At 39.3% G+C, this 25,701-nt stretch overlaps 3 protein-coding genes across 8 annotated transcripts in view; 1 reads left to right on the top strand and 2 right to left on the bottom strand.

Moving 5' to 3' along the window:
• Positions 1–998: 998 nt before the first annotated feature.
• PSMC2 (proteasome 26S subunit, ATPase 2) lies at positions 999–25,603 on the bottom strand. 3 transcript variants are annotated; one of them, XM_063642097.1, is made up of 13 exons: positions 25,477–25,603; positions 22,063–22,320; positions 15,553–15,590; positions 14,574–14,655; positions 13,723–13,822; positions 7,441–7,572; positions 6,774–6,846; positions 6,089–6,184; positions 5,193–5,357; positions 3,286–3,373; positions 1,543–1,745; positions 1,348–1,444; positions 999–1,257 (listed from the first exon to the last, which is right to left on the bottom strand). In XM_063642097.1, exons 2-13 carry the CDS (start codon positions 22,130–22,132, stop codon positions 1,100–1,102), a joined length of 1,302 nt encoding a protein of 433 aa, XP_063498167.1. In that variant the 5' UTR covers positions 22,133–22,320; positions 25,477–25,603; the 3' UTR covers positions 999–1,099. The 3 variants fall into 3 exon arrangements, with proteins under 3 accessions (XP_063498167.1, XP_063498165.1, XP_063498166.1); XM_063642095.1 differs by having other exon boundaries at positions 25,294–25,592; XM_063642096.1 differs by having other exon boundaries at positions 22,063–22,334; positions 25,477–25,586.
• Positions 20,390–22,042, bottom strand: LOC129484847 (small ribosomal subunit protein uS14-like). The gene has a single exon (XM_055283519.2). It carries the CDS (start codon positions 21,234–21,236, stop codon positions 21,066–21,068), a length of 171 nt encoding a protein of 56 aa, XP_055139494.1. The 5' UTR covers positions 21,237–22,042; the 3' UTR covers positions 20,390–21,065.
• Positions 24,946–25,701, top strand: part of DNAJC2 (DnaJ heat shock protein family (Hsp40) member C2) — a 33,221-nt gene continuing 32,465 nt past the window's right edge. For 2 of the 4 annotated variants that reach the window (XM_063642091.1, XM_055283512.2), the window contains exon 1: positions 24,966–25,260. In XM_063642091.1, the coding sequence (XP_063498161.1) occupies positions 25,197–25,260 (64 nt within the window). In that variant the 5' untranslated portion in view covers positions 24,966–25,196. Of the gene's footprint in view, positions 25,261–25,701 lie in introns of all 4 variants that reach the window. The other 2 variants (XM_055283511.2, XM_055283513.2) reach the window with 2 other exon arrangements.

Here is a 25,701-nt window from a genome sequence, read left to right as displayed (position 1 = left end):
TTTCAGTGCAAAGCAGCATTTTCTATGTTGTCAACTTTTTCTATTGTGAATTAAAAATGTATCCAACTCTATTTTGCAACTTATTTATGAATATCGAACTTCAATAAAAATATTCATTATTGTGCTTTGGTCTTGGCATTGGGGGAAGGGGTAATTGTGGTAGAAGATAGGATTTGGTGGCGGTTACACAGGAGATAATTAATTTTAAAGAGATCTGTTGAGGATTCTAATATAACCTTTATTTTTAAAATACCTCACTGTAGACCAGAAGCCTAACAGATACTTTACCAAAATTTTAAACTAATTTGTAAAATGAAAGTAATCACTTTTCTGTATGAAGCCAATTCTAGACTTTCTAAATTAGATCATATGTACACATATTTTTTTTTTTTTTTCTTTTTTACTAGTGTTTCACCTCTGGCTGAACATTTTTCTTTCTGCTTTATTGCACCACTTTACTGGTCATTAAAATCACTAATTCTTCCTGATTAATTTGAAATCAAATGGCAATGCAAAACATATACATCCAACGTTTCTCCTACTTCTTTAAAAAAGGTTTGGCCAAAGCTTTTATTATTCAATATGGTGATGGGAAACTATCATAATAGATGTGGTCATACGCCTAAGTGAGCTACTTTGATGCGGGACAGAAGTGGATAATAGGAGCATAGGTAATGGAGCCGACAAACTTGGACTTGAAACCCAGCTTTGGCACTACAAGTAAGTAGGAAAGTTTATGCATCCATTGGATGAAGATCCATTTGATAATCTTCCTCAATGGACAGATGGGAGGATACAATGAGAATTTATATGTAGAGCACCCAGCCAGCATATGCCTAGGATATAAGCCATCTAAGCAAGCACTTTGTATGATGTGAAATCCTTAAATGGGAGTAGGTCAAAAAAACAATCAAAATATATTCTAACAAGCTTTTCTGCCTAATTAACATTAGAGATCACCATTTATTATATTACAAGAAGAGATATGGAAAAAAGCATACAATTTTGAAGCCATTTATTTGTTTATGAAGTGGTTATTAACAAGTCTATATAAGATTAGGATTCCAATTTAAAGTTTTCCCTTGAAAGCCTTCAGGGTTCAGTTGTATGTCATGTAACGAGGAGTAGCACTGAATTTGGCATAAGACTTAATGACCTTATTTACAGCTTCCAAGAAATCCTTCTCGGTAGCGATTTTTCGCCGTGCTCTGATGGCAAACATACCAGCCTCTGTGCAGACACTTCTAATCTCGGCACCTTTCAAACAAAAAGAAAATAAACAGGCTTAATTAAAGCAGCCTGAGCAGACAGACCAGCAAATAATATAAGCAAGAACTTTCTACTTACCAGTGCTATTTGGACACAGTCGTGCTAACAATTCAAATCTGATATCTCTTTCAACACTCATTGAACGAGCGTGAATCTTAAATATGTGGGTCCGACCCTAAAAATGAGAGAATTGACAAATATTAAAATGGAAAAAACATCACAGGAAGAAAAAACTTCAAAAATCCCCTTCCTAAAATGAAATGGTTTTCTTACCTCTAGATCGGGCAAGCTAAATTCAATTTTTCTATCCAATCTCCCTGGCCTCATCAGTGCTGGATCCAAAGTATCAGGTCTGTTAGTGGCCATCAGCACTTTAATATTGCCTCGAGGATCAAAACCATCCAGCTGATTGATCAGTTCCAACATTGTTCTCTGCACTTCATTGTCACCTCCAGCACCATCATCAAAACGAGCCCCTGAGAAGACAAAAGGAAAGATAAGCTCTTCAAGTCCACTCAAAAGTAGCACTATGCATGACCTGAAAGTACCATAAATCTCAGCTCAAATCATGTCCTCAGGCACAAGTGCATATCCATATACTTTGAAGCAAATCCTGTAAGAACAGCCTGCTTTATACAAAACTAATTAGAAAGTGACAAAAAACCAAACACCGCATGTTCTCACTCATAGGTGGGAATTGAACAATGAGAACTCATGGACACAGGAAGGGGAACATCATGCTCCGGGGACTGTTGTGGGGTGGGGGGAGGGGGGAGGGACAGCATTAGGAGATACACCTAATGCTAAATGACGAGTTAATGGGTGCAGGAAATCAACATGGCACATGGATACATATGTAACAAACCTGCACATTGTGCACATGTACCCTAAAACCCTAAAGTATAATAAAAAAAAAAAAAAAAAAGAAAGTGAATCTTTGCTTTCAAAAGTATTCATCACAGATTTACTTAACGATTTTTAAACTGCCGATGGGGCAGTTTAGTGTTTTCAAAGTCTACCACATTTATTACTTAATTTGAACCTCTCAAAAACTCATCAAGTACACAAGGCAAGAATTATTCCCTTTATAAGATGAGCAAACTGAGGCTCAGAGATTAGTTAAAATAAATTGTCCTGAGGAGTTCGAGACCAGCCTGGCTAACATGGTGAAACCACGTCTCTACTAAAAATACAAAAATTAGCTAGGCATGGTGGTAGGCATCTGTAATCCCAGCTAATCAGGAGGCTGAGACATGAGAATTGCTTGAACCCAGGAGGTAGAGGTTGCAGTGAGCCAAGATCATGCCACTGAACTCCAGCCTCAGCGACAGAGTGAGACTGTTTCTTAAAAAAAAAAAAAAAAAAAAGTCTAGATTTCATGGCTAATACTGTATTTTATCAAATCTGTGAAGCCAACAAGAACATTATTTTATGTGCACTAAGAAAAACCACCATCAAGTAAATTATGCCCCAGTGCTTTCTTATGACATTAGATGATACTTCTCAATTTACGAGTTGTTTAAAGTGTGGAAATAGGTGTTGTATGAATGAAATCAGATATAGATTGAGCATCCCAAATTTGCAAATGCAAAATCCAAAACGCTTCAAAATTTGAAACTTTGAGCACCAACATGATGCTCAAAAGCAATACTCATTGGAGCATTTTTAGATTTCAGGTTTTCAGATTTGGGATACTCAATCAGTATAATGCAAGTACTCCAAAAGCCAAAAGCCAAAATATGTGAATTCCAAAACACTTCTCAAACATTTCGGCTAAGGGATATTCAACCCATAGCACAAAAATAAAGGCTTTGAAAAAATGGCAATGGTATATAATGTGTCTTCTTGCCTTTATAGTTTAGCACTACTACTTATTAGATCTGTGGTGCCAATGTTTCAGAGCTCATAGAAGAGTTGGAGTTAAAATTCTGTACAAGATTAACATATCACAACGTATCACTTTACAGCTTTCATGAAACTGAATCCTAAAGCAGTTCTCTAATATATCATTCTCACCTCCAATAGCATCAATTTCATCAAAGAAGATAAGGCAGGCTTTTTTTGTTCTGGCCATTTCAAAGAGTTCACGAACCATTCGAGCCCCCTAATGAGAAAAATGATTTATTAATTCAAAATTGGTTTTAAAATATTTTAAAATAAATAAAAAGTTATGCTTCAAACTTTTCAATATTTATTCCTAACAGTATTCTCACCCATTATTACCTAAACGTTTTTTATTTTTTTTATTTTTTTGAGATGGAGTCTTCCTCTGTCGCCCAGGCTGGAGTGCAGTGGTGCGAGCTCGGCTTACTGCAACCTCTGCCACCTGGGTTCAAGCGATTCTCCTACCTCAGCCTCCCGGGTAGCTGGGATTACAGGCATGTGTCACCAAGCCCCACTAATTTTTGTATTTTTAGTAGAGACGGGGTTTCAGCATCTTGGCCAGGCTGGTCTTGAACTCCTGGCCTCATGTTCCACCCGTCTCAGCCTCCCAAAGTGCTGGGATTACAGACGTGAGCCACTGCGCCCAGCTATTTTAATTTTATTTTTTATTTTTTGAGACAGAGTTTCGCTCTTGTTGCCCAGGCTGGTGTGCAATGGCACGATCTTGGCTCACTGCAACCTTCGCCTTCTGGCTTCAAGTGATTCTCATGCCTCGGCCTCCCAAGGAGCTGGGATTACAGACATGTGCCACCACACCCGGCTTTTTCTATTTTCAGTGGAGACGGGGTTTCTCCATGCTGGTCAGGCTGGTTTTGAACTCCTGACCTTATGTGATCCACCCGCCTCTGCCTCCCAAAGTGCTGGGATTACAGGCGTGAGCCACCATGCCTGGCCTACCTAAACTTTTTTTAAAAAGACTGAAGTTTGCTCCCCAGTCCACCAAATTAATCTTGCCAGCCTTAAAATATTGTCATTTTCATGATTCTGTATCTATTAAATAGCAATAGGTTTCAGACCTGAAGAGGTCAAATTAATGGTTAAAGGAACCATTCTAATTAGTAAAACTTGAGTAAATAAAAGCATCTGATCTATCACTTGGAATTCCTGATCATTGAATTTGACTTGCAAGTTTTAGTTAGGGAATAAAAGGATACGTCACCTCATGCAGCTCTGTGGCTAATTCTTATTGTAAATACACGAATCATCAACAGGTTTCAGATACAATACGTATAGCCCTAGACTTATTCTCTAAATATATATATATATATATATATGTATATATATATATATATATATATATATATATATGTATATATATATATGTATATGTATGTCTACAAACATAAAAACAACCTATGTTCTCACTTTCTCATTAGGACTGAAAACACTGCCCCTGAAGTAAAAGTATACTTTTGAATTCATTTACCAGGCATTTCCGTAGAAAAGCCGCATCTGTAGAAAATGTCACCCTTTTGAGGAGGGGACATACTGGTTAAAATTTTAAGTGGTTGTGTATTTCCAAATGACCACAAAGGCAGCTTCTAAACTACTAATTACAATCAAGAAATTTCAGGTCTCAGGCCGGGCGTGGTGGTTCTTGCCTATACTCCCAGTACTCTGGGAGGCCAAAGCAGATGGATCACTTGAGCCCAGGAGTTTGAGACCAGCTGGGCCACATGGCAAAACCCCCCTCTACAAAAAATAGAAAAATCAGCTGGGCGTGGTGGCATGTAGCCATGATCTCAGCTACTTGAGAGGCTGAGACGGGAGGATCGCCTAAGCCCAAAGAGGTAGAGACTACAGTGAGCTGAGATCATGTCACTGCACTCCAGCCTGGGCAACACAACGAGACTCTGTCTCAACAAAAGAAAAAAGAAATTTCAGGTCTGGATCCCTCAATGCAGAAGTGCCATTTTTAATTTCATTCATACTGTAAAATCTTTCACAAGGCTATATATTCTTTGATAAATTTACTTTACCTCACCGACATATTTCTGTACAAGCTCAGATCCAATAACTCGAATGAAGCACGCATCAGTCCGATTAGCCACTGCCCGTGCACAGAGTGTCTTGCCTGTACCGGGTGGACCAAAGAGCAGCACGCCCTTGGGAGGCTCAATGCCAAGGTTCACAAACCTCTCTGGCTGTGATAGAGACAAAATTTTCACACTAACCACTTCTGTATAACAAAAATCAGACTACTTCTACATCAACAAAGTGCTTTTATGTTTAGTATTTTATCCTGAAAACCATACTTTAATGTTTAGTATTTTATCCTGAAAACCATACTTTAATATTTAAATCAAAATTATTAAGTCTACAATCTACATACTTGAACTAAATAAGAAATTTTACTTATTCTAAGACATAAGTTCTAAACTGGACTCCTATCAATATATAAGACTAAATGGCTTTTAAAAAGCATTTCTATTATCCAGTCTTAAAATATTTTCCTAATTTAAAAAAAAATTATGGTGTTTAAGTAACAAAATTATCTGGTATTCAATATCCTAGTTTTCCATTACCCTCCCAAGTTTAACCTGCTTCAATTTAAGCCCCTTTCTTCTCGATGTCTTTTGAAGAACCAGTTTCTTCTATAATAGCCTGTAACATATTTAACATATTGCTAAAGGTTACACTGTGCCTTCTCTGTCACTGTAAACAGCAGATCTTTCTTTTTTAAATATACTTGACCACTTTTTGCTTGCTCTCCCCTAGAACTTACCAACTCTCCACACCTCCTCTCTCCACCCTCTCAAAAAATTCTCATTAGGGAAAATATTAAAAGCCATCTAATATACAAGCAATTTGAGTGCTCAATACACAAAAGACATCTTTATGCAAAGAAATTTAAATACAACACTCAGCTACTTACATGAAGTAATGGGGTTTCAACTACTTCTCGCAGTTTCTCAATCTGTTCCTTACAGCCACCAACATCACTGTATGTGACATCAGGTTTCTCTTCCACCTAAGAGAGGGACAGAAATGTACAACATACAGTCACAGGCTTTTTGGATACTGTCCAGATTCAATAGAACAGACCTAATACCTTAAAAGAAAAACTCAACAAGCGAGAATTTTAATAAAAATTGAATACATTGCCCAGTGCCCTGGAACTACTTGCTGCATTAACTTGTTATGACACTAATGAATGAAAGACAAATTAGTAAAATAAAGATAGGCTGAGACTCTGTCTCAAAAAATATATATATAAAATACTGCTGGGCTCAGTGGCTCACACCTGGAATCCCAGCACTTTGGGAGGCTGAGGCAGGCCAAACACTTGAGGTCATGAGTTCAAAACCAGTCTGGCCAACATGGTGAAACATCGTCTCTACTAAAAAGACAAAAATTAGCCGAGCGTGGTGGCAGGTGCCTGTAATCCCAGCTACTCAGGAGGCTGAGGCAGGAGAATTGCTTGAACCTGGGAGGCAGAGGTTGCAGTGAGCCAAGATCACACCATTCTACTCCAGCCTGGACGACAAGAGTGAAACTCCGTCTCAAAAAAAAAAAGAAAAAAAGACATAGCCTTTCTTTTCCCTCCCATAGTTTCTTACCTGCATCATGGTAACCGTTGGGTCAATCTTAGGAGGCAATGGAATGTGAATTTGATATTTATTTCTATCCACACTAAGGAAGTAAAAAAGACAGTCATTAATACATTCTTTAAGCTTTCAAAGTGCTTTTATGTTTAGTCTTTTATCCCCAAAACCATACTTTAACAAGAGAGAGACAGAGTCCCTAAGGTTATATAAAGAGAAACAAAGAGAGCCTGAAACCTGAGGATACTAAACTATATGTCTAATGTGGCAAACAACCTGTCCAACAGCAACCAAACCCTTGAGGAGGGAGGGGAGATTTTTTTTTAATTTACTTAGTGAATTGCTATGTATTCTATAGACATTAACACACTTAGCATCACAACTATCCTAAAGCAAGTACTCCCCCAACCTATACCATGTTACCTTAAATAGACTGGTAACCTCAACTCTGAAATTTGAAGCCACTCATAATAAACAACAGTGGGAGTAGGGGAGTCAGGGAAGCTGATGGGAAGTTAGGAAGCAGATGCAGAAGAGAGAATTTTCAACTATAGTACATTACTCGTTCATCCCTTGGTATTCCAAGGAACTCAGTTCATTTATTCACTACAAAGCCAAGGATATGAATGTGAGACAGTATCCTTAGTGAAAGAAAAGTATTTATTGTAAATAGAAATCTTACCCCACTCTCATCCCTTCTTCAATGTCAGTAGGTGCCACCTGATCACTAAGGTCCACCACAAACTTGGCAAACTGCTTTACGTTGATAATGTATTTTGGGTCCTCCGAATCAGCATTGATTATCTTTGTACACCTAACACGGCAAAAAGCTTGATTAGAATAAGGAACCTAAGCCACTAATAATGAATTCGACTAACTATATCCTGAGTGTGCAATATATAGGTATAAACTAGAACTACAGAAATTGGGACACTGTTAAAGATCCTTTTCTATACTAAACTCCAAAGGTCCATTCGACTTTAGCCAAGCCATAAAATTTTCAAATACATTCTCCTGGAAAATTAAACCCAAATATCTCATCATTAAGAAGTTTTCTGATTTCTTGATTTCCATAATTTGTATTCCTTTATTATTAGTGATGCTCCTGTATATCTTAAGTTGCTCTCGTTTTTATTTTCCCTACAAAAAGATGGTCATCTTGTCTTACACCAAATTCAGTAATAAATGGGTTTTCATTCTTTCCTGAGTTTATACTTTAAATCCATTTTTCTTTTTTTTTTTTGAGATGGAGTTTCACTCTTGTTGCCTAGGCTGGAGCACAATGGCGTGATCTTGGCTCACTGCAACCTCTGCCTCCTGGGTTCATGCAATTCTCCTGCCTCAGCCTCCCGAGTAGCTGGGATTACAGGCATGTGCCACCATGCCTAACTAATTTTGTATTTTTTTTTTTTTTTTAGTACAGAGGGGGTTTCTCTCGAACTCCCAACCTCAGGCTAGTCAGGCTGGTCTCGAAATCCCAACCTCAGGTGATCCGCCCGCCTCAGCCTCCCAAAGTGCTGGGATTACAGGCGTGAGCCACCACACCCAGACTTTAAATCCATTTTTATTGTTTTTTGCTACTTTTCTTCTTTTTTCAACTGAGGCAATAGAAGCTTTTTTGGGTTTTTTTATTTTTCTTTTTTTTGAGATGGAGTCTTGCTCTGTAGCCCAGGCTGGAGTGCAGTGGTGCGATCTCAGCTCATTGCAACCTCTGCCTCCTGGGTTCAAGCAGTTCTCCTGCCTCAGCCTCCCAAGTAGCTGGGATTACAGGAACGCACCAGCACGCCCGGCTAATTGTTTTGTATTTTTAGTATATATGGGGTTTCACCACGTTGGCCACGCTGGTTTCAAACTCCTGACCTCCAGTGATCCACCTGCTTCGGCCTCCCAAAGTGCTGGGATTACAGGCGTGAGCCATTGCACCCGGCCAGTAGAAGCTATTTTTAACTTAATTATATTCATTTCCGTATGGCCCAGTAAAAAATGAATTTATAATGCCATGCACATCACAGTATAAAATAGTCAACTGCCTTTCCCCTTCTATAGTATCTATCTACTAAAGAAAAACAAAAAAAACAGAACTCTGCTACATAAGCCACAGCAAGAATTACAGAGAAATACAAAAATAGCCTGTGGAGTGTGCACATAGGTAGAGCTAAAAGTAAGGTAAAGAATGCTTTGGCTTAGCTGGGTGCGGTGGGATGCACCTGTAGTCCCAGCTACTGGGGAGGCTGAGACTGGAGGATCACTTGAGCCCAGGAGGTCAAGACTAAAAAAGAATGCTTTGTCCTGACAGCATAATTGTGTGAAGGACTCTGTTTTCTGTTACCAACCACGTTTGCTAGGGAAGAAGAAATATACCCATTCTCTACCCAAAAAAAAGAAGCTGACCAAAAAACCTGAAAGGAAAAACAAGAACACCAAACAGCAATAATACCAAACCCTGAGGAGAGGAAGAATCTGATTTCCAGAGGTGACACATTACATTATTTTAAACGTCTAGTTATCACCAAAAAGTTATGAGATGCAAAATGTTATGAAATGCATTTTCCTTTATGTATGACATTATGGCTCAGACATAAGGGGGAAAAAAGCAGTCAATAGATATTGTCCCTTGGAAGCCTGGATGTTGGTGTTATTAAACAAAACTTTTTTTTTTTTTTGAGACGGAATCTCACTGCTGCCCAGGCTGGAGTGCAGTGGCGCGATCTTGGCTCACTGCAACTTCCACCTCCCAGGTTCGAGCAATTCTCCTGCGTCAGCCTCCTAAGTGTCTGGGATTACAGGCACCTGCCACCACGCCCAGCTAATATTTTTATATTTTTAGTAGAGACAGGTTTCACCATGTTGGCCAGGCTGATCTCAAACTCCCGACCTCAAGTGATCCACCTGCCTCAGCCTCCCAAAGTGCTGGGATTACAGGCATGAGCCACTGCGCCTAGTCAAACAAAAACCTTAAATTGGTACAAGAAATATTTTCAAAAAGCTAAAGGAAACGATATTTAAAGAGTTTATAGGAATGATGAGAAGAATGTCTCACCAATAGTGGATACAGATAGAGAAATTAGACTGGAATATTATTTGGCCATAAAAAGTTCCATCCATTTTAGAATATGGATGAACCTTGAAATATGCTAAGTGAAGGAAGCCATATACTATATGATTCCATTTAGATGATATGTCCAGGATAGGCAAATTCATAGAAACAGAAAGTAGATTAATGGTTGCCAGGGGCTGGAAAGAGAGAGGAATGAAGACTGCTAATGGGTATTGGGTTTGTTTTTGGGGTAACAAAAGTATTCTATTCTGGAATTAGATAGTGATGATCAATGCACAATTTTCTAGATATTCTAAAAATCACTAAATTGTATACTTTAAAAGAGTGAACTTCATGATATCTGAATTTTATATCAATAAGATTGTTATTAAAAAATTCATAAGCTGGCCGGGCACGGTGGCTCACACCTGTAATCCCAGCACTTTGGGAGGCCGAGGTGGGCAGATAGCTTGAGCCTAGGAGTTCAAGACCAGCCTAGGCAACATGGCAAGACCCTATCTCTACTAAAAATTAAAAAAAAAAAAAAGCCAGACATGGGGTGGTGTGCACCTGTGGTCCCAGCCACTTGGGAGGCTGAGGTGGGAGCCCATGAAGCAGAGGCTGCAGCGAGCTGAGATCATGTTACTGCACTCCAGCCTCGGTAACAAAGTGAGACCTTGTCTCAAAAAAAAAAAAAAAAAAAAATTCACAAGCTAAAAATTACACATACACAAATTTTATGAAGAGTTTTAAGCAAAGAGTATGAGACTAAAATCAATGGAAACTTTTTCAAAATAATCTTTGCTTTCTTTAAGACCTGGGATCTTGTAGGGGTATAGGGCTCTTTAGCTAGTCTGTCTGTTATGAAAAATCTGTATGAAAAGTTTCCCCCTAACTGCTTTACAGAAAAAAAAAAAATTCCCCTTATACGGCCTAGAGAAATGTACCTAGATTTTTTAATTTACCATAGAGAGATAAGAACATATTACAACCATGATATAAGAGCAGAACATTCAACACACACACAAAAATGAAAGAATAAAGATGACAGCCTTGAAATTAAAAACCTGAGTTTTTTTACCTGAGAAATTAAAAACCTGAGTTTTTTACCTGAGAAATTAAAAACCTACGAGAAGAAAAATGGGAGGAAAAAAACATCAACAGAAAAATTCAAAGATAAAGAAAAGCTCATAGAAAGTAAAGTAAAAAGGCAAAAAGAAGAAAAACAGGAAAGAAAGATTAGCATACTAGAGGAGCAATCCTGGAGGCCCCATATCCAAATAAGAGAATTCAGGAATAAAGGTCCAAGAAAATGGAAGGAAAGAAATTAACAAATAGTTTCAAAAGATTTGCCTTACTAAAGGACAAGAGAGCCCAGCACAATGGATGAAAACAGACCAATACCAAGGCACATCATCATGAAATTTCAAAATAGAACAAGAGAAGACTCTACAATTTTCAGAGAAAAATTAGGCCACATATACAGGACTGAGAATCAGAATGGCTTCAGAGTAACACTGGGAGGCAAAGGACAACAGAACGACGCCTTCAAAATTTTGAAGGGAAAAGAACTTCATACTCAGCTAAGACACTTTCAGACATATGCAGTCTCAAAATATTACCTCCCAACTGACCTTTTCCAAGAAGCTACCAGAGGATGTATTAGACCAAGCAACAGGAGAGAGGTAAAGGGAAATCTCCAGGGTAGAGAAGTCAGACAATGATTGTCATTAAACAGGCATAAAGGACAACTGGTCCAAACCAAAGCAGGTCAGAAAGTGCTGGGAAAAACTTAAGGAAGATGAAACCAAGAGAACGCCAGACGCAACTAAGATATAACTGAGAGAAAACGAACAGATCTAATGCATCTGAAGAGCAGTTTAGACAATCAAGAGAAAGTGGGAGATTGAGTTCATAACATATGCACAGAAAACCAGGCAAAAGAAAAAATAAGACATTATAACAACAACAACCAAAAGAAGTGGTACAAGAAAGGAAAAGCAATCACAGCTTACCACTTGGCTCTTTGTGAATAGTTTTTACATAGCCATAATCATATAAACACTGAATACTGATCTAACCAAAATTATAACAGAATTACATAGGAAGGATGAGGGGATAGGAAGGGTGTGCCTTCAAGGTGAAGGCAGAGGAAACAAAACAAAATCCTCATCTTCCATGATGGAAAGCCAAAAGATAATACCTAAAACTAAAAAATCAAGAAGTAGGAATCTACAATACACTAGATATAGCAATATCCATTAGAACCATGAAAGCGAAAACCAAAATAATCAGCTAAAAAAGGTGAAAATGAGTGTCTTTAGGGAAGAGAAATTGGGAAATACAGTTGTTATTATTTAACTACTTAACTCTTTTTTTTTTTTTTTTTTGAGACAGAGTCTCACTCTGTTGCCCAGGCTGAAGTGCAGTGACACAATCTCGGCTTACTGCAACCTCCGCCTCCCAGGTTCAAGCGATTCTCCTGCCTCAGCCTCTCCAGTAGCTGGGATTACAAGTGCCTGCCACCACACTCAGTTAATTTTTGTATTTTTAGTAGAGACGGGGTTTCACTATGTTGACCAGGCTGGTCTTGAACTCCTGACCTCAAGTCATCTGCCTGCCTGGGCCTCCCAAACTGCTGGGATTACAGGCGTGAGCTGCCGTGCCCAGCCTGAACTATTTAACCCTTCAAAAACCATGATAAAACTAAAAAATGAATGAATAAATAAAAGGCAGAAAAGATGGAAATTGCGAGATAGGGAGGGTGAGTAGATGGGAAAGAAAAATAATCTTTAGCTTTTAAGAACTAAAAATAAAAACAAAATTTTTAAAAGGATTATAAACAGAGGAGAATATGTTTATAGCCTTGAATTAGGCTAGGCTTTTCTAAGCAACATTAACACCCAAAAGGTATAATGGAAATATTGGTATATTTTATCTCCTAAAAATGTAAAACATTAGTACAACAAAAGGTACCAAGAAGTTAAAAGTGACTAGGGAAAAATACTTGTAGCATACTTAAGAAAAGATAATATGTACAATATATGAACTGTTTCTAAAATTAACAAGAAACAACCCAAGAACAAAACATGAGTAGTCAAAGAAATACAGATGTTTAGTAAACAAAAGAAGTAGCTATCATACTAGTAATCAGCACAGTACAAATTAAAATTATTTTCCCTCAAATAGCAAAAGTGTAAAAATTGACAACTGCGTATCTTACATTGATCAGACAAATGGACATTTGCCTCCAAGGCCTGTTGGTAAAAGTATAAACTGGCCAAAGTAATTTTCACAGGATTTTAAAACTATAATATCTTTGACCCCTAGAATTCCACTTGTAGTAAGCTAGCCTACAGAAATGTACGCACATACACTGAGAAACATTTAACATGAATATTCACTACAGCACTGTGTATAGTAACAGAAATTGTTACAGCCTAACATCTACACATTATGGAATTTTTTTGCAATTTTTTAAAAACATGAGAAAAAAGAAATAAGTATACCTATATTAAAGACAAAGATTCCCAAAACATGTAGTTATGTCTAAAAAAAAAAATCAGGATATGTTTCTTTGCATGCAAATACAGGAAGATACACAGAAAGAGGATTAGGAGGGCCAAACTATTTCAGTAGTTATGTTTGAGGAAAGGGTAATGGGAAAGCAAGTATGAGAAGGGAGTTTTTAATTTCTTGCTCTACATCTTTTTGTATCATTTAAATCTTTTAAATGATTATGCCTTCATGTATTTTTGAATAATTGTTTAAGGCATAAAATTTTAACCCCAGTTTTGTAGAAAGCTTTATTTACTTGGAATTTGGAATAAAAATTATTTATGAACTATTGCATTATCCCTGAGACTCTAACATTAAATGCTTGAAAATACAGACAACGGTAAGTTGCCACAGAGCACCTGTGCATACCTGGCAACCTGTAAAGGCTGTTCACTCTGGAGTGTCTGCTTATCTGCAGCCAAATCCCAGAGTGCTGGTGGGGCCAGGCCAGTGTCAGATTCTTTAATACCTACATAGAGAAAGATGACAAAATTTACTAAAATGTAATGCATCGCCCTATAATAAGCTTTCTAAACCTCAGCACTACTGACATTTTGCACTGAATCATTCATTATGAGGACTATCATGTGCATTATAGACTGTTTAATAGCATCCCTGGCCTCTCACCACTAGATGCCAGCAGCACCACCCTCTCTCAAAGTCATGACAATCAAGAATGTCTCCAGACATTGCCCAGTGTCCTCTGGGAGGGTTTGGGAGGGTGGGGCAAAATCGCCCCAGCTGAAAACTACACCCTGCCCTAAAGTAACTGTCAAGCCAAAAATATAATGCCACATTTGACATTTTTGTGTAGGTCAAATATTGTAAAACTTCATCATTCAAGTTCCCCCCAAAAAGTTTCCAACTTCCAGGAAAAAGCCCAATTACTTGAAGCAAAACTATGTTGTGAGATCTTATTTTTAACCAAAAAAGTTTTTTGACTTGTTAACTAAAGTTTACTGAACTGGGTTTTGACCAATAGAAACATTACTGGCTTAGAAGATGATATTGTTTCTTTTTTCTTAACTGCATAAGCATTAAACCTGGTTGTAAAAAGCAGTGAAAGATATGGTTAAACGAGATCTAATTTCTTAACAGAAAGGAAGAATAATGATTTTTTTAAATCCATAATCATGAAGGAGTAAAATCTGTATTTAAACTCTTGATATTATTCACACATTACATTTAAAGGAAGGAAATGGGAATTTAAAAATACATACCAGTGAGCTCATTAATTTTCTTGAGAAGTTGCTGAATATCATCTTCAACTTGCTTGATCTGCCTAGAGTAAGTGCTCTGACCCTAGGTGACGAAGTTCAGTTTAGTTAGACTATCAGGATATCAACAATTTATTAAAACTACAGGTAAAAATTATTTTTAAATTTCAATAGCTATCATTATCCCAAAGCTTGTGAAGTAGAGAGGTATTCCTGACCCAATATTTCCCCCTAAATACACAATCCACTATTATGCAAGATAACAAATGAAAATCATGGCCAGGCACAGTGGCTCATGCCTATAATCCCTGCACTTTAGGGGGCCAATGCGGGGGGATCACCTGAGGTCAAGAATTCAAGACCAGCCTGGCCAACATGATGAAACCCTGTCTCTACTAAAAATACAAAAAAATTAGCCAGGCGTGGTGGTGGGCACTCATAATCCCAGCTACTCGGGAGGCTGAGGCAGGAGAATCACTTGAACCCAGGAGGCGGAGGTTGCAGTGAACCAAGATCACACCATTGCACTCCAGCCTGGGTGACAAGAGCAACACTCCCTCTCAAAAAAAAAAAAAAAATGTGTGAAATTATGCAAAACTATCGATTTCTATGCATTAAAACTTCATTTCAGAACTAATTCAGTAATACTTGTTAAATATAGTAAACTTGTATAAATGATTTCAAATATCTTTCAATATAGCATCACATTTTAATCACGAATAGTATTAAAATAATACATAAACTGAGACATGCCAAATACTTTGATCTATAAACTTTAGGTAGGTAACTTCATTTAGTGAAGATTACTATAAGCTGCCAGACATTCTCTTCTAATTATTTTGTTTCTTTTTATTTTATTTTTTGTTTGGTTTTTTAATTTTTGGTTTCTTAACTTCTTCTAATTATTTTGGAAGGACAATACCAAAACAGTTTTTATTTCAACATAAAACATCTATAGTTTGTAGACACTGAAAGGACTTACATAAGTTTTCAACAAGGCAATATCCCCCTCATCCAGAGCTGAAAGAAGAGAGACAATACATGAGATTCAAAAAGAAACTAGAATTAAAATTTTTTAAAAAACAAAGAAAACTAGAGCTTTTTTTCTGTTCGATTCAAATCGTTTTAACTAAGTATCAAAAATCAAGCAAGATTATGATGATATAAATTCAATCAAATAGTTCCTGGACTCAAGTAATTTTTATCTAACTGGGAGGAAAACAGATTTTTAAAAGTACATAATATACATGATAACCTATTTTATACAGTACATACATAAAACACATCCATTAAGGACCTTGGTTAAATTATACCATAGTCATACAATGAAATACAATGCAGGCCAGGTGCGGTGGCTCATGCCTGTAATCCCAGTACTTTGGGAGGCCAAGGTGGGCAGATCACCTGAGGTCAGGAGTTTGAGACCAGCCTGGCCAACCTGGCGAAACCCCGTCTCTACCAAAAATATAAAAATTGCCCTGGCATGGTGGCGCATTTCTGTAGTCCCAGCTACTCGAGGGGCTGAAGCTGGAGAATTGCTTGAACCCAGAAGGCAGAGGTTGCAGTGAGCCCAAATCACATCACCGCACTCCAGCCTGGGTGACCGAGAGAGACTCTGTCCCAAAAAGAAAAAGAAAAGGAAATACAATGCAGCAATTTAAAATGATAATAGAACATAGGCATAGAAAGCAATCCAACAAATGCTATTCAGTGAATCATGTAGGTTTAAAAAAAAGGATATAATGTGCATATATTTTGTTTTTATATAAAAATCACTTAAAACACATGTGGAGAGTAATCTGAAATGGTGTTCTACGGTGGTTATCTGGGATTTCAAGTGATTTAAAGTTAATCTTTTCTATTCACAAATTCTGCATTTCCGAATTTGTTTAGTTGCTCAAATTTATTTGTAATTCCCAAATCAATACTCATGTGGTTTCATGGTCATTTGCAAATAGGCAGAGTGGTAAAAAAATTAAGTTCACAACTAAGAACATGTCACTCTACCCTCTCGTTTCAGCTTTCATACAGAGATGACCAGAAGATGGAGACCGTAGGGGAAATGCAGTGTAATCCAAGTAGTTCAGGCTCTGGGGTCAGGTGGACAGGGTTTGAATGCCAGCTCTAGAATCTGTTAGTGGGGTGACCTCAGCCAAGTCACTTAACACTTCTGAACTTTGTTTTCTCTTTTGTGAAATAAAGAAAAAAAGAATCTACCAGGATGAGTTGTTTTTAGGATTTAAGATTATAATCAGCCGGATGCTGTGGCTCACACTTGTAATCCCAGGCCGAGACAGGCGGATTGCTTGAGTCCAGGTGTTCAAGAGCAGCCTGGGCCACATGGCGACCCTGTCTCTACAAAAAATGCAAAAATTAGCAGAGTGGTATGCACTTGTAGTCCCAGTTACTTGGGGGGCTGAGGCAGGAGGATCGCTTGAGCTCAGGAAGTGACAGCTACAGCAAGCTGAGATCGTGCCACTGCACTTCCACCTAGGTAACAAAGTGAGACCCATTCTCAAAAAAAAAAAAAAGATTATAATCTATGTGAGATGTATATATATATTTCTCCTAGGATCAAGTGTTCAGTACTTCCTAATTCACCATTCACAGCAACTTTATAGAATATATCTATCATGAAAAACAAGAACCAATCATACAATCATACATACTTTAAGGAAAAAAACGGCAGGCCTTTTTTATTTATTTATTTATTTTTTAACTAAGTATGAGTAGAGGTAGGAAAAAGCATGCTTAGGTAACAGCAGCTAGACCAGGTAAGCTGAAACATAGTATACACAGTAGGCGGTAATAGGAAATTAAGTAGATGGAGGTTTGGGGCTCTAGTGAGGTAGACCATAAATTCCAGAATGAGGTAATCAGCGCCACTACAGTTGACATTATAGGAACTGTGCCTTAGGAAGAATTAGCTCGCTGAGATATGAAGAACAAATTGGAGTGGGGCCACTCAGAAGTCTTAAGAACCTAAATAAAAATGGTAGCAATGAAAAGAGAAAGGAAGAGCTGGATTAAAAAAAAAAACCCTCAGAGGAAGAATCTATAGCACACGGCAAATGACTAAATGTGAGAAGCTGAGGGGAGAGGATCAAACATGATGCCCAGGCTTTGACCTAGGTACCACACAACAGAAGTCACAATAGAAAGTGGTTAGCAGAGGGAGATACGAAGTTCAGTTTTAATTTTATTAAGTTTGTGGTACTGTTATCTGCGCAGAAGAGTTAACATAGCAGGCATAACTGCTATCCTTTGAAAGGCCTGCTTATAAGGTTGGTTCTTGGCTCTTGTCTGAGAACAATTTCAGAGGGTTCCTACCATTCCCAGAACTGAAAAAGGTGGTTCACTGTGCTTAAAATATTTATACAAACAACAGGGTTTATGCAGAACACTTATCTTCCATCAGGGAGTCTAGAATTTTGGTATGTTCTAGGCAGAGATGCCTACATTACCACCCCATAATAAAAACCCTGGGTGCCAAACCTCTAACAAGCTACTCTGGTTAGCAACATTTTACACATATTGTCACTACCTGTTGCTGGGGGAATTAAGCACATCCTGTGTGACTCCACTGGAAGAGGACCCTTGGAAGCTTCTGCCTAGTTTCTCCTAGACTTGGCCCCATATGTCCTTTCTCTTTGCTGATTTTGCGTTGTATCCTTTCACTAAAATACATCATAGCCATGTGTATGACTATATGCTGAGTCTTGCGAATGCTCTTAGCAAATTACTGAGCCTGAAGGTAGGCATGGAGACTATCCAACACAGCAGCATATCCTGATGCAGCATTCTAAAAGGTGGAGATAAATCTGGCTCTAGAGGTCAGACGCTAGCTTGAGGTTAAAAAGGTTGACTAGGGAAGCATAAAGAGTCCAAGACCAGAATGGATGAAATTAACAGAAACAAAACTTTAGAGAAACCACGTGAGGACACAATGAAGGAAAGAAGCAGGCGGATAAACAGTAAGGTTCAGCAAGAGAAACCAAGGGAAGCTCAAAGGCTCAACAATGTCAAAAACACAAGGATTAGGATTAAGAAATACTAAAGATCTGGGAATTAAACTACTGATCAGTTTCAGATGATTTATATAGATAGAAACTAAAGTGCAATAAGTTTAAAAATAAAATAAGAGCCTGGAATGGTAGCTCACCCCTGAAATGCCAGTACTTTGGGTGGCCAAGGTGGGAGGATCACTTGAGCCCAGGAATTTGAAACCAGCCTAGGCAACATAACGAGACCCTGTCTCTACAAAAAAAAAAAAAAAATGTTTTAAATGAGCATGGCATGGTGGTGCAGACCTGTTGTCCTAACTACTAGGGAGGCTGAGGCAGGAGATGGTTTTAGCCCAGGAGTTCCCAGCCTGCAGTGAACTATGATCGTGCCACTGCACTCCAGCCTGAGCGACAGTGCAAGACTGTCTTTAAAAATAAATATATAAGGCCGGGTGCGGTGGCTCAAGCCTGTAATCCCAGCACTTTGGGAGGCCGAGGCGGGCGGATCACGAGGTCAGGAGATCGAGACCATCCTGGCTAACACGGTGAAACCCCGTCTCTACTAAAAATACAAAAAATTAGCCGGGTGTGTTGGCGGGCGCCTGTAGTCCCAGCTACTCGGGAGGCTGAGGCAGAATGGCGTGAACCCGGGAGGCAGAGCTTGCAGTGAGCCGAGATCACGCCACTGCACTCCAGCCTTGGGGACAGAGAGACTCCACCTCAAAAAAAAAAAAAAAAAAAAAAAAAAATGTATATATATATACACACATATGTAGTAAAGAAATGTACTGTGGGCGAATAGTAATAGCTGCTATAAATTGAGATGATCACTGTATGAGACACCGTGATTAGAGATACATATTGATATTATCTAATTCTATATAAACCTGTGAAGTAAATACAATTATTTCTACATTACAGATAGGAAAAACAGTTTCACAGAATTTATTAGACAAAACTCAAAGCCAAGATTCAAACCTAGGTCTTTCTAACTCCTAAGCCTGTCCTTTCTGCCACTTTTAGGCAGTGAAAGAAAAAAAAGAAAAAGACTTGTAACTTGGGAGAGCAGGAAGATTTTCTCAACTAGGGTTTAAAGATAAAATGGATATTAGCATGCTTACAAGAACAAAAGGGAAAAATTCCATAGGACAACAAATAGAAGAGGTAGTGACTGAAGACAAAGTTCAGAGGAGGAAGGCATAAGGCCAAAAACAGAGATGGGGAAGGTTGCACATAACAAAAGTTGATATCACTTCCTCTAAGGCAGGATTAAAACAGAAAATGGAAAATGTCAGAGAAGTTAAGAGAACTCTTAAGTGGATTCTCAATCATCTCAGGAGAGAAAAAAGTCATCAGTCACGAAGAAAGAGACTGAACTGAGGATCTGAAAAACATGTAAAAGGCTTGAAATAACCACTCAAAGTGAGTCAATAGGAGATTCACAAAAAGTTAACTGCAATTAGGACCAAGTTGAGATCTGAAAGCTTAAATTGAAAGTAACTTAATCAGGCTAGACACGGTGGCTCATGCCTGTAATCCCAGCATTTTGGGAGGCCAAGGCGGGTGGATCACCTGAGGTCAGGAGTTCAAGACCAGCCTGGCCAACATGGTGAAACCCGGTCTCTGCTAAAAATGCAAAAATTAGCTGGGCGTGGTGGGGGGTGCCTGTAATCCCAGATACTTGGGAGATTGAGGCAGGAGAATCACTTGAACCCAGGAGGTGGAGATTGCAGTGAGCTGAGATCACACCTCTGCACTCCAGCCTGGGTGACAAGAGCAAGACTCCACCTCAAAAAAAAAAAAAGGGGGGGGGTATGTATGAATAAACGCATAAGATCCTACATACATGTTAGTCATAACTGTATCCAAGGAATAAATGTATTGATATTTTTACAGAATAACAAACCCAGAGAAACACACAGATCACTGTGCACAGATCAAATGATAAATCTGTGTCTAAGTTTTCCAATAAATACTGAGTATCTCTGACATTTTCAGTGTCCTAAAATATTTTTAAAAGAAACAGCAGAATGAGATGAAGGTAGAAAGGAAATGCTTTCTTTTGGGGGAGAGTGTAAATGGAGAAGGGTGCTAGGAAAAGTTGAAGTTGTTAAGAAAGGGAAAAGTAAGAAGAAACATAAGAAATACCAAAAGAACATTTAAAAATAGCTTAAGGAACAAAAGGAGAAACAGCATAAAGATGAGACTACAAACGGGACTACTGGGAAGAAGTTATATCCAAAAATGGTGTGCATATCTCATGCACTGTAAGTTAAAGTGTCAACTGGTTCAATCTCCATGGAGAGTAGTTTGGCACTTACAAAATTAGAACTCCACTTCTAGAATTTATCCTACAATTTATACTTGTGCACTTGGTAAAAGTTACATAAACAAGATTATTCATTTTTTTAAATGTTTATTTTATGTACAAAGAACTATCATGGTTTTTCATTGGGTAGATGCCTTGGATAATCCTTTGAAGGAAGGTCATTTAGTCCAACTTAATGAAACCAATATCCTTCGCATACTGACAAAAACACTGGCGGCACATATTGAGGCCATATTTCCGCATCAGACCGTGCCGGTTTGAACAGACGCGACAAGAGCCAGAACCCCGGCCGAATTTTCGCGGGTGGCTCCAGTACAGCTTCTGGTGACCCATCTTGGTCTCAGAGTGCAACGAGGTAAAAGGTATTCATTGTTTTATAACAGCAACAAATTGGAAAAATCTACATGTCCATCAGTAATAATTAAATACATTACCGTATACGCATAATACAGGATACTATGCAGATGCAGAGGAAGTGACTACATGATAGGAAAGTATCTCTAATATATATTAAATTTTTAAAAAATCAAGATGTTGAAGTATGTACAGCATGCTACATTTGTGTAAAAAGAAAAGGAATAGATAAGCACATTTGCTTGTATATGTATAGAATATGTCTAAAAAGATATGCAAAATAGCAACATTAGTTGCCTCTGTGGAGAAGTTGGTGGCTGGGGCCAAGGATGCCAGGCTTTTCAAAGATATCTTTTCTGCCTCTTGAATTGTGAACCCTATGAATGTATTATCTGGTCAAATAATTTTTTTTAAGAAAATTATGTCTCAGAATTGTAGCTACACAGTGACAGCTCCCGGCTGTCACAGGGGGAAGGAGGAGGAGAGGAAAGAGGATCAGGTGACCAAGCACCGCCAGGCAGAACTTTTCAAGGCCTGTTAGGCCAAGCAGGGTGCGTGACTTCTTCAAGACCCGAGAGCTGAGAATGAATAAAAATTTCCATCAGCAGATAATACAGAACTTGCAGTGGATGAGGGAGACTGAGAAAGTAGGCAAATTAATCCGGCCGGCGTCCAGACTAAATTACTAGGGGCACAAAAGGGCCAGTGCACAGAGCCAGGAGCGGGAATCCAGCTCCTCTCCAGTGCCATGGCAGCTCCACTCCAGTCCCGCCCCAGCTCCGAGCTCCGGCCCATGTCAACTGACCTCGGATGGGCTTGTCGTCCTTCTCATCCTCTTTGGTCTTCCGCTGATCGGCACCGAGGTAATCCGGCATTTTAGCAGCTCCAAAAGCCTCCGCTCCTTAATGATTACACAGCACCTTCCTTGCTTCCGGTGGTGTCTTCCCTTTCCCTTCCCCACCGGAAGTAGACTGGGTTCAGACAGACCCCTTTACGCAGTGCTTGAGAGTCCGGAGAGAGCCCTGGGGAAACGCTTTGGCACGCTGGTTTTTGGATTGATTACCTGTGAGAAGGAAACTTTACAGTGCTTGTAAAACGCCTGGCATATTAGACACAATAAGTAGTGGCCACATCTACAAATATAGTGAAGGTAATCTATTTCTGGTAAAGAGTTAATATCCAGAATATATAAAGAACTCCTACCACACAAGAAAACAACCTGATTTTTTAAATGGGCAAATAACCTGAATTAACATTGCTCTAGAGTAGATATACAAATGGACAACATCACTGTTAGGAAATGCGTATCAAAACCACAGTTGGATGCCACCACATACCCACTGAGACAGCTATTATAAAAACAAGCAAAAACAAAACAGAAAATAAGTGTTGGAAAGGATGACCCTTGGGTTCAGCCAACCCTTGCGTGTGCTGCTGGATAAAATGGAATCCTGGTGCACTGTTGATGTAAATGTAAAATGATAAAATGGTGCAACTGCTGTGGGAAACAGTATGATGATTCCTCAGGAAATTAAAAATAATTACCATGCCATCTAGCAATTCGATTTCTGGATATGTATCCAAAACAACTGAAAACAGGATCTCAAAGAGATATTTGTACATCCATGTCCATAAGCAGCATTAGTCACGATACCCACAAGGTGGAAGCAACCCAAGTGTCCATCTACATATGAATGGATAAACAAAATGTGATACACGTACGCGGGCACACACACACACACACACATAAATATTATTCAGCCTTAAAAAGGAATGAAATTCTAGTATAAGCTACAACACAGATGAACCTTGAGGACATTATGCTAAGTGAATAAGCCAGTCACAAAAAAGACAAATACTGTATGATTCCACAAATATGAAGTACCTAGAGGTGTCAAATTCCTAAAGACAAAGTAGAAGGATGGTTTCCAGTGGACAGTTTTCTCCACTGGCATAGAGTTTCAGTTTTGTAAGATTAAATGGGTATAGAGTTTCAGTTTTGTAGGATAAAAATAGTTTTGTAGGGTGGTTACACAATAATGTGAATGTACTTAACATTACTGTAAACTTAAAAACGGTGAAGATCATAAATTTCATGTTATGTGTATTTTAGCACAATTTTTTAAAAAAACAAAACCCCCGGCCGGGCACGGTGGCTCACCCCTGTAATTCCAGGACTTTGGGAGGCTGAAGTGGGCAGATCATAAGGTCAGGAGTTGGAGACCAGCCTGGCCAACATGGCTAAACCCCGTCTCTACGAAAAATACAAAAATTAGCTGGGCGTGGTGGCGTGCACCTGTAGTCTCAGCTACTCGGGAGGCTGAGGCAGGAGAATCGCTTGAACATGGGAGGCAGAGATTGCAGTGAGCCGAGATCAGGCCACTGCACTCCAGCCTGGGTGACAGAGCAAGCCTCTGTCTCAGAAAAGAAAAAAAAAAAAAAAAAACCCTATGACCTTAGAGTTAATGGTAAAATTGAATGGGAGGAGGTGTGAGGAAAAAAATATATTAATATGAAGAAAGTGGAGTCACGTTACTTTGCGCCTTGGAGCATGTCTTAACAGTGATTGCATTAATAGGGATCAGGAAGAGGTTTTGGGGCAGAAGATTAGTTCAATTTTTTTAAAGACGGGGTCTCACTGTTACCCAGGCTGGAGCGCAATGGTGCGATCTTGGCTCACTGCTACCTCCACCTCCCGGGCTCAACGATCTTCCCACCTCAGCCTCCCTTAGTTTAATTTTTGAAATGTCAGTTTTGAAGTGACAATTTTATCAGGCAGCAGATATACGGACCAATTAAATGTATTTAATTGGCCTGGCACAGTGACTCACGCCTCTAATCCCAGAGCTTTGGGAGACTGAGGCAGGAGGATCCCTTGAGGCCAGGAGTATAAGACCACCTTGGGCAACATAGTGAGACCCTGTCCCTACAAAAAATATATATATATATATAAAATATATATTTAAAAACTTTAATTGTGAAAATATAATGAAATTAGTAAATTATTTTCTAATTTACTAATTTCTGGTGGTCCTTGCTAAAGAGTGGCTTATCAAGTTTATTTTATTGAACCTGTTTCAGATACTGTTGGTGGGGGTGAACCTTTACCCACTGTTTGTTTTTGCTAGTTTTTGCTTTTGACTGCAGTCTTAGAAGGAAGCATATAGTAGGAATAAAATTGATTTTATTATACATTAAACAATTAAGTCCCAGAGTCCTATAATTGGGAATAGCTTGAATGAAAACTTCATTAGAACAGGGTAAAAATATTGCTGGCCTTGTAATACAATCTAACACTAGAGAGAGGTTTCTTCTCCAAGTGAGTATTAAAAGATATAATGCAGGTAAATTAGTAATAGCACGACAAATATTAGCTGCTATTATCATCATCAAGTTAAACACAAATGTATCACAAAAATATGTACGTAATTCTCCGCAAATGTATGTACTAGTCGTCGATACTGGTTCATACAGGTATCTTCATTTTTTACTTAAAAGTATAGCGCGCCTGGGAAAATCACTGATTAGGTTCAGATTAATATATAAAGCAGTAAGAACTTAAAGATAATATAAAAAGAGCTGCTTTTAAAGGTTATGTTCTATGTATTGCACTGGGACGTGGAATATAATCCTTTCTACAGGAAAACTGATGCGCCTAGGAACCATTCTCTCGTGCGACTTGGTCTCCAGCCGGATCTCAGTCAGTATAGAACTAGGTTGCCGCACACGTTGGCGGGGGTGGGAGGGTGTGAGATTGGCCTCCACACCACGAAAGATCCATCCCGGAAGTGCTTACTGGTCGTCTCCATGCGCCGGTTCCTGGGTGTCGTAGAGCCAAGGCGCGAGGCTCCGACTGAGAGGCAGAGCTGGAGGGGACCCTAAGCGCCCTCGGCCCGGGACGTGAACCGCTGCGCCCACCGGGCTAGACCCGGCGCCATCATGCTGCTCCTGCCAAGCGCCGCGGACGGCCGGGGCACCGCCATCACCCACGCTCTGACCTCTGGTAAGTGCCCACCCAACCCCGGTTCCTTCTCACCTCAGCCGCCCCTGCCTCAGTCCTCCGCCTCGGCAACGCTGGGCTCTCTCTACCCTTGACCCTGGCGACTAGCCCCGGGGCCGTGTGGGTCCGTGAAGAGTGCCTTTTTGCTCCGTGTTTTAAAGTAATCCTACCCTAGATTAGAAGGAAGAAGGGTGAGGGGTGCCTTCCTTTTGCTCCTACCGTTGCTTCCTCCTGTCGCCGCTGCTGACTCATGGATTGGGCTGAGCATTTCGGGACGGAACCCCCCAGTACCCGAGAAAGGTTCTCATAAGCATCTCCTTGCCTACGGCGGAAAGACTACGCGCAGCGAGCACCCCACGTGCCTGGGGTCGTACAAAGCTTTGCTACTGGCGCTCTCTTAAACAACTTTCTCCCCCTCTACGTTTGCTCCGGCCTTGTTTTTTA

Source organism: Symphalangus syndactylus, chromosome 6 (genome assembly GCF_028878055.3).
Source record: "Symphalangus syndactylus isolate Jambi chromosome 6, NHGRI_mSymSyn1-v2.1_pri, whole genome shotgun sequence".
NCBI classification, from domain to species: domain Eukaryota; kingdom Metazoa; phylum Chordata; class Mammalia; order Primates; family Hylobatidae; genus Symphalangus; species Symphalangus syndactylus.
Note: the sequence above shows the minus strand (reverse complement) of the source record. Positions and strands in the feature narration are given on the sequence as shown.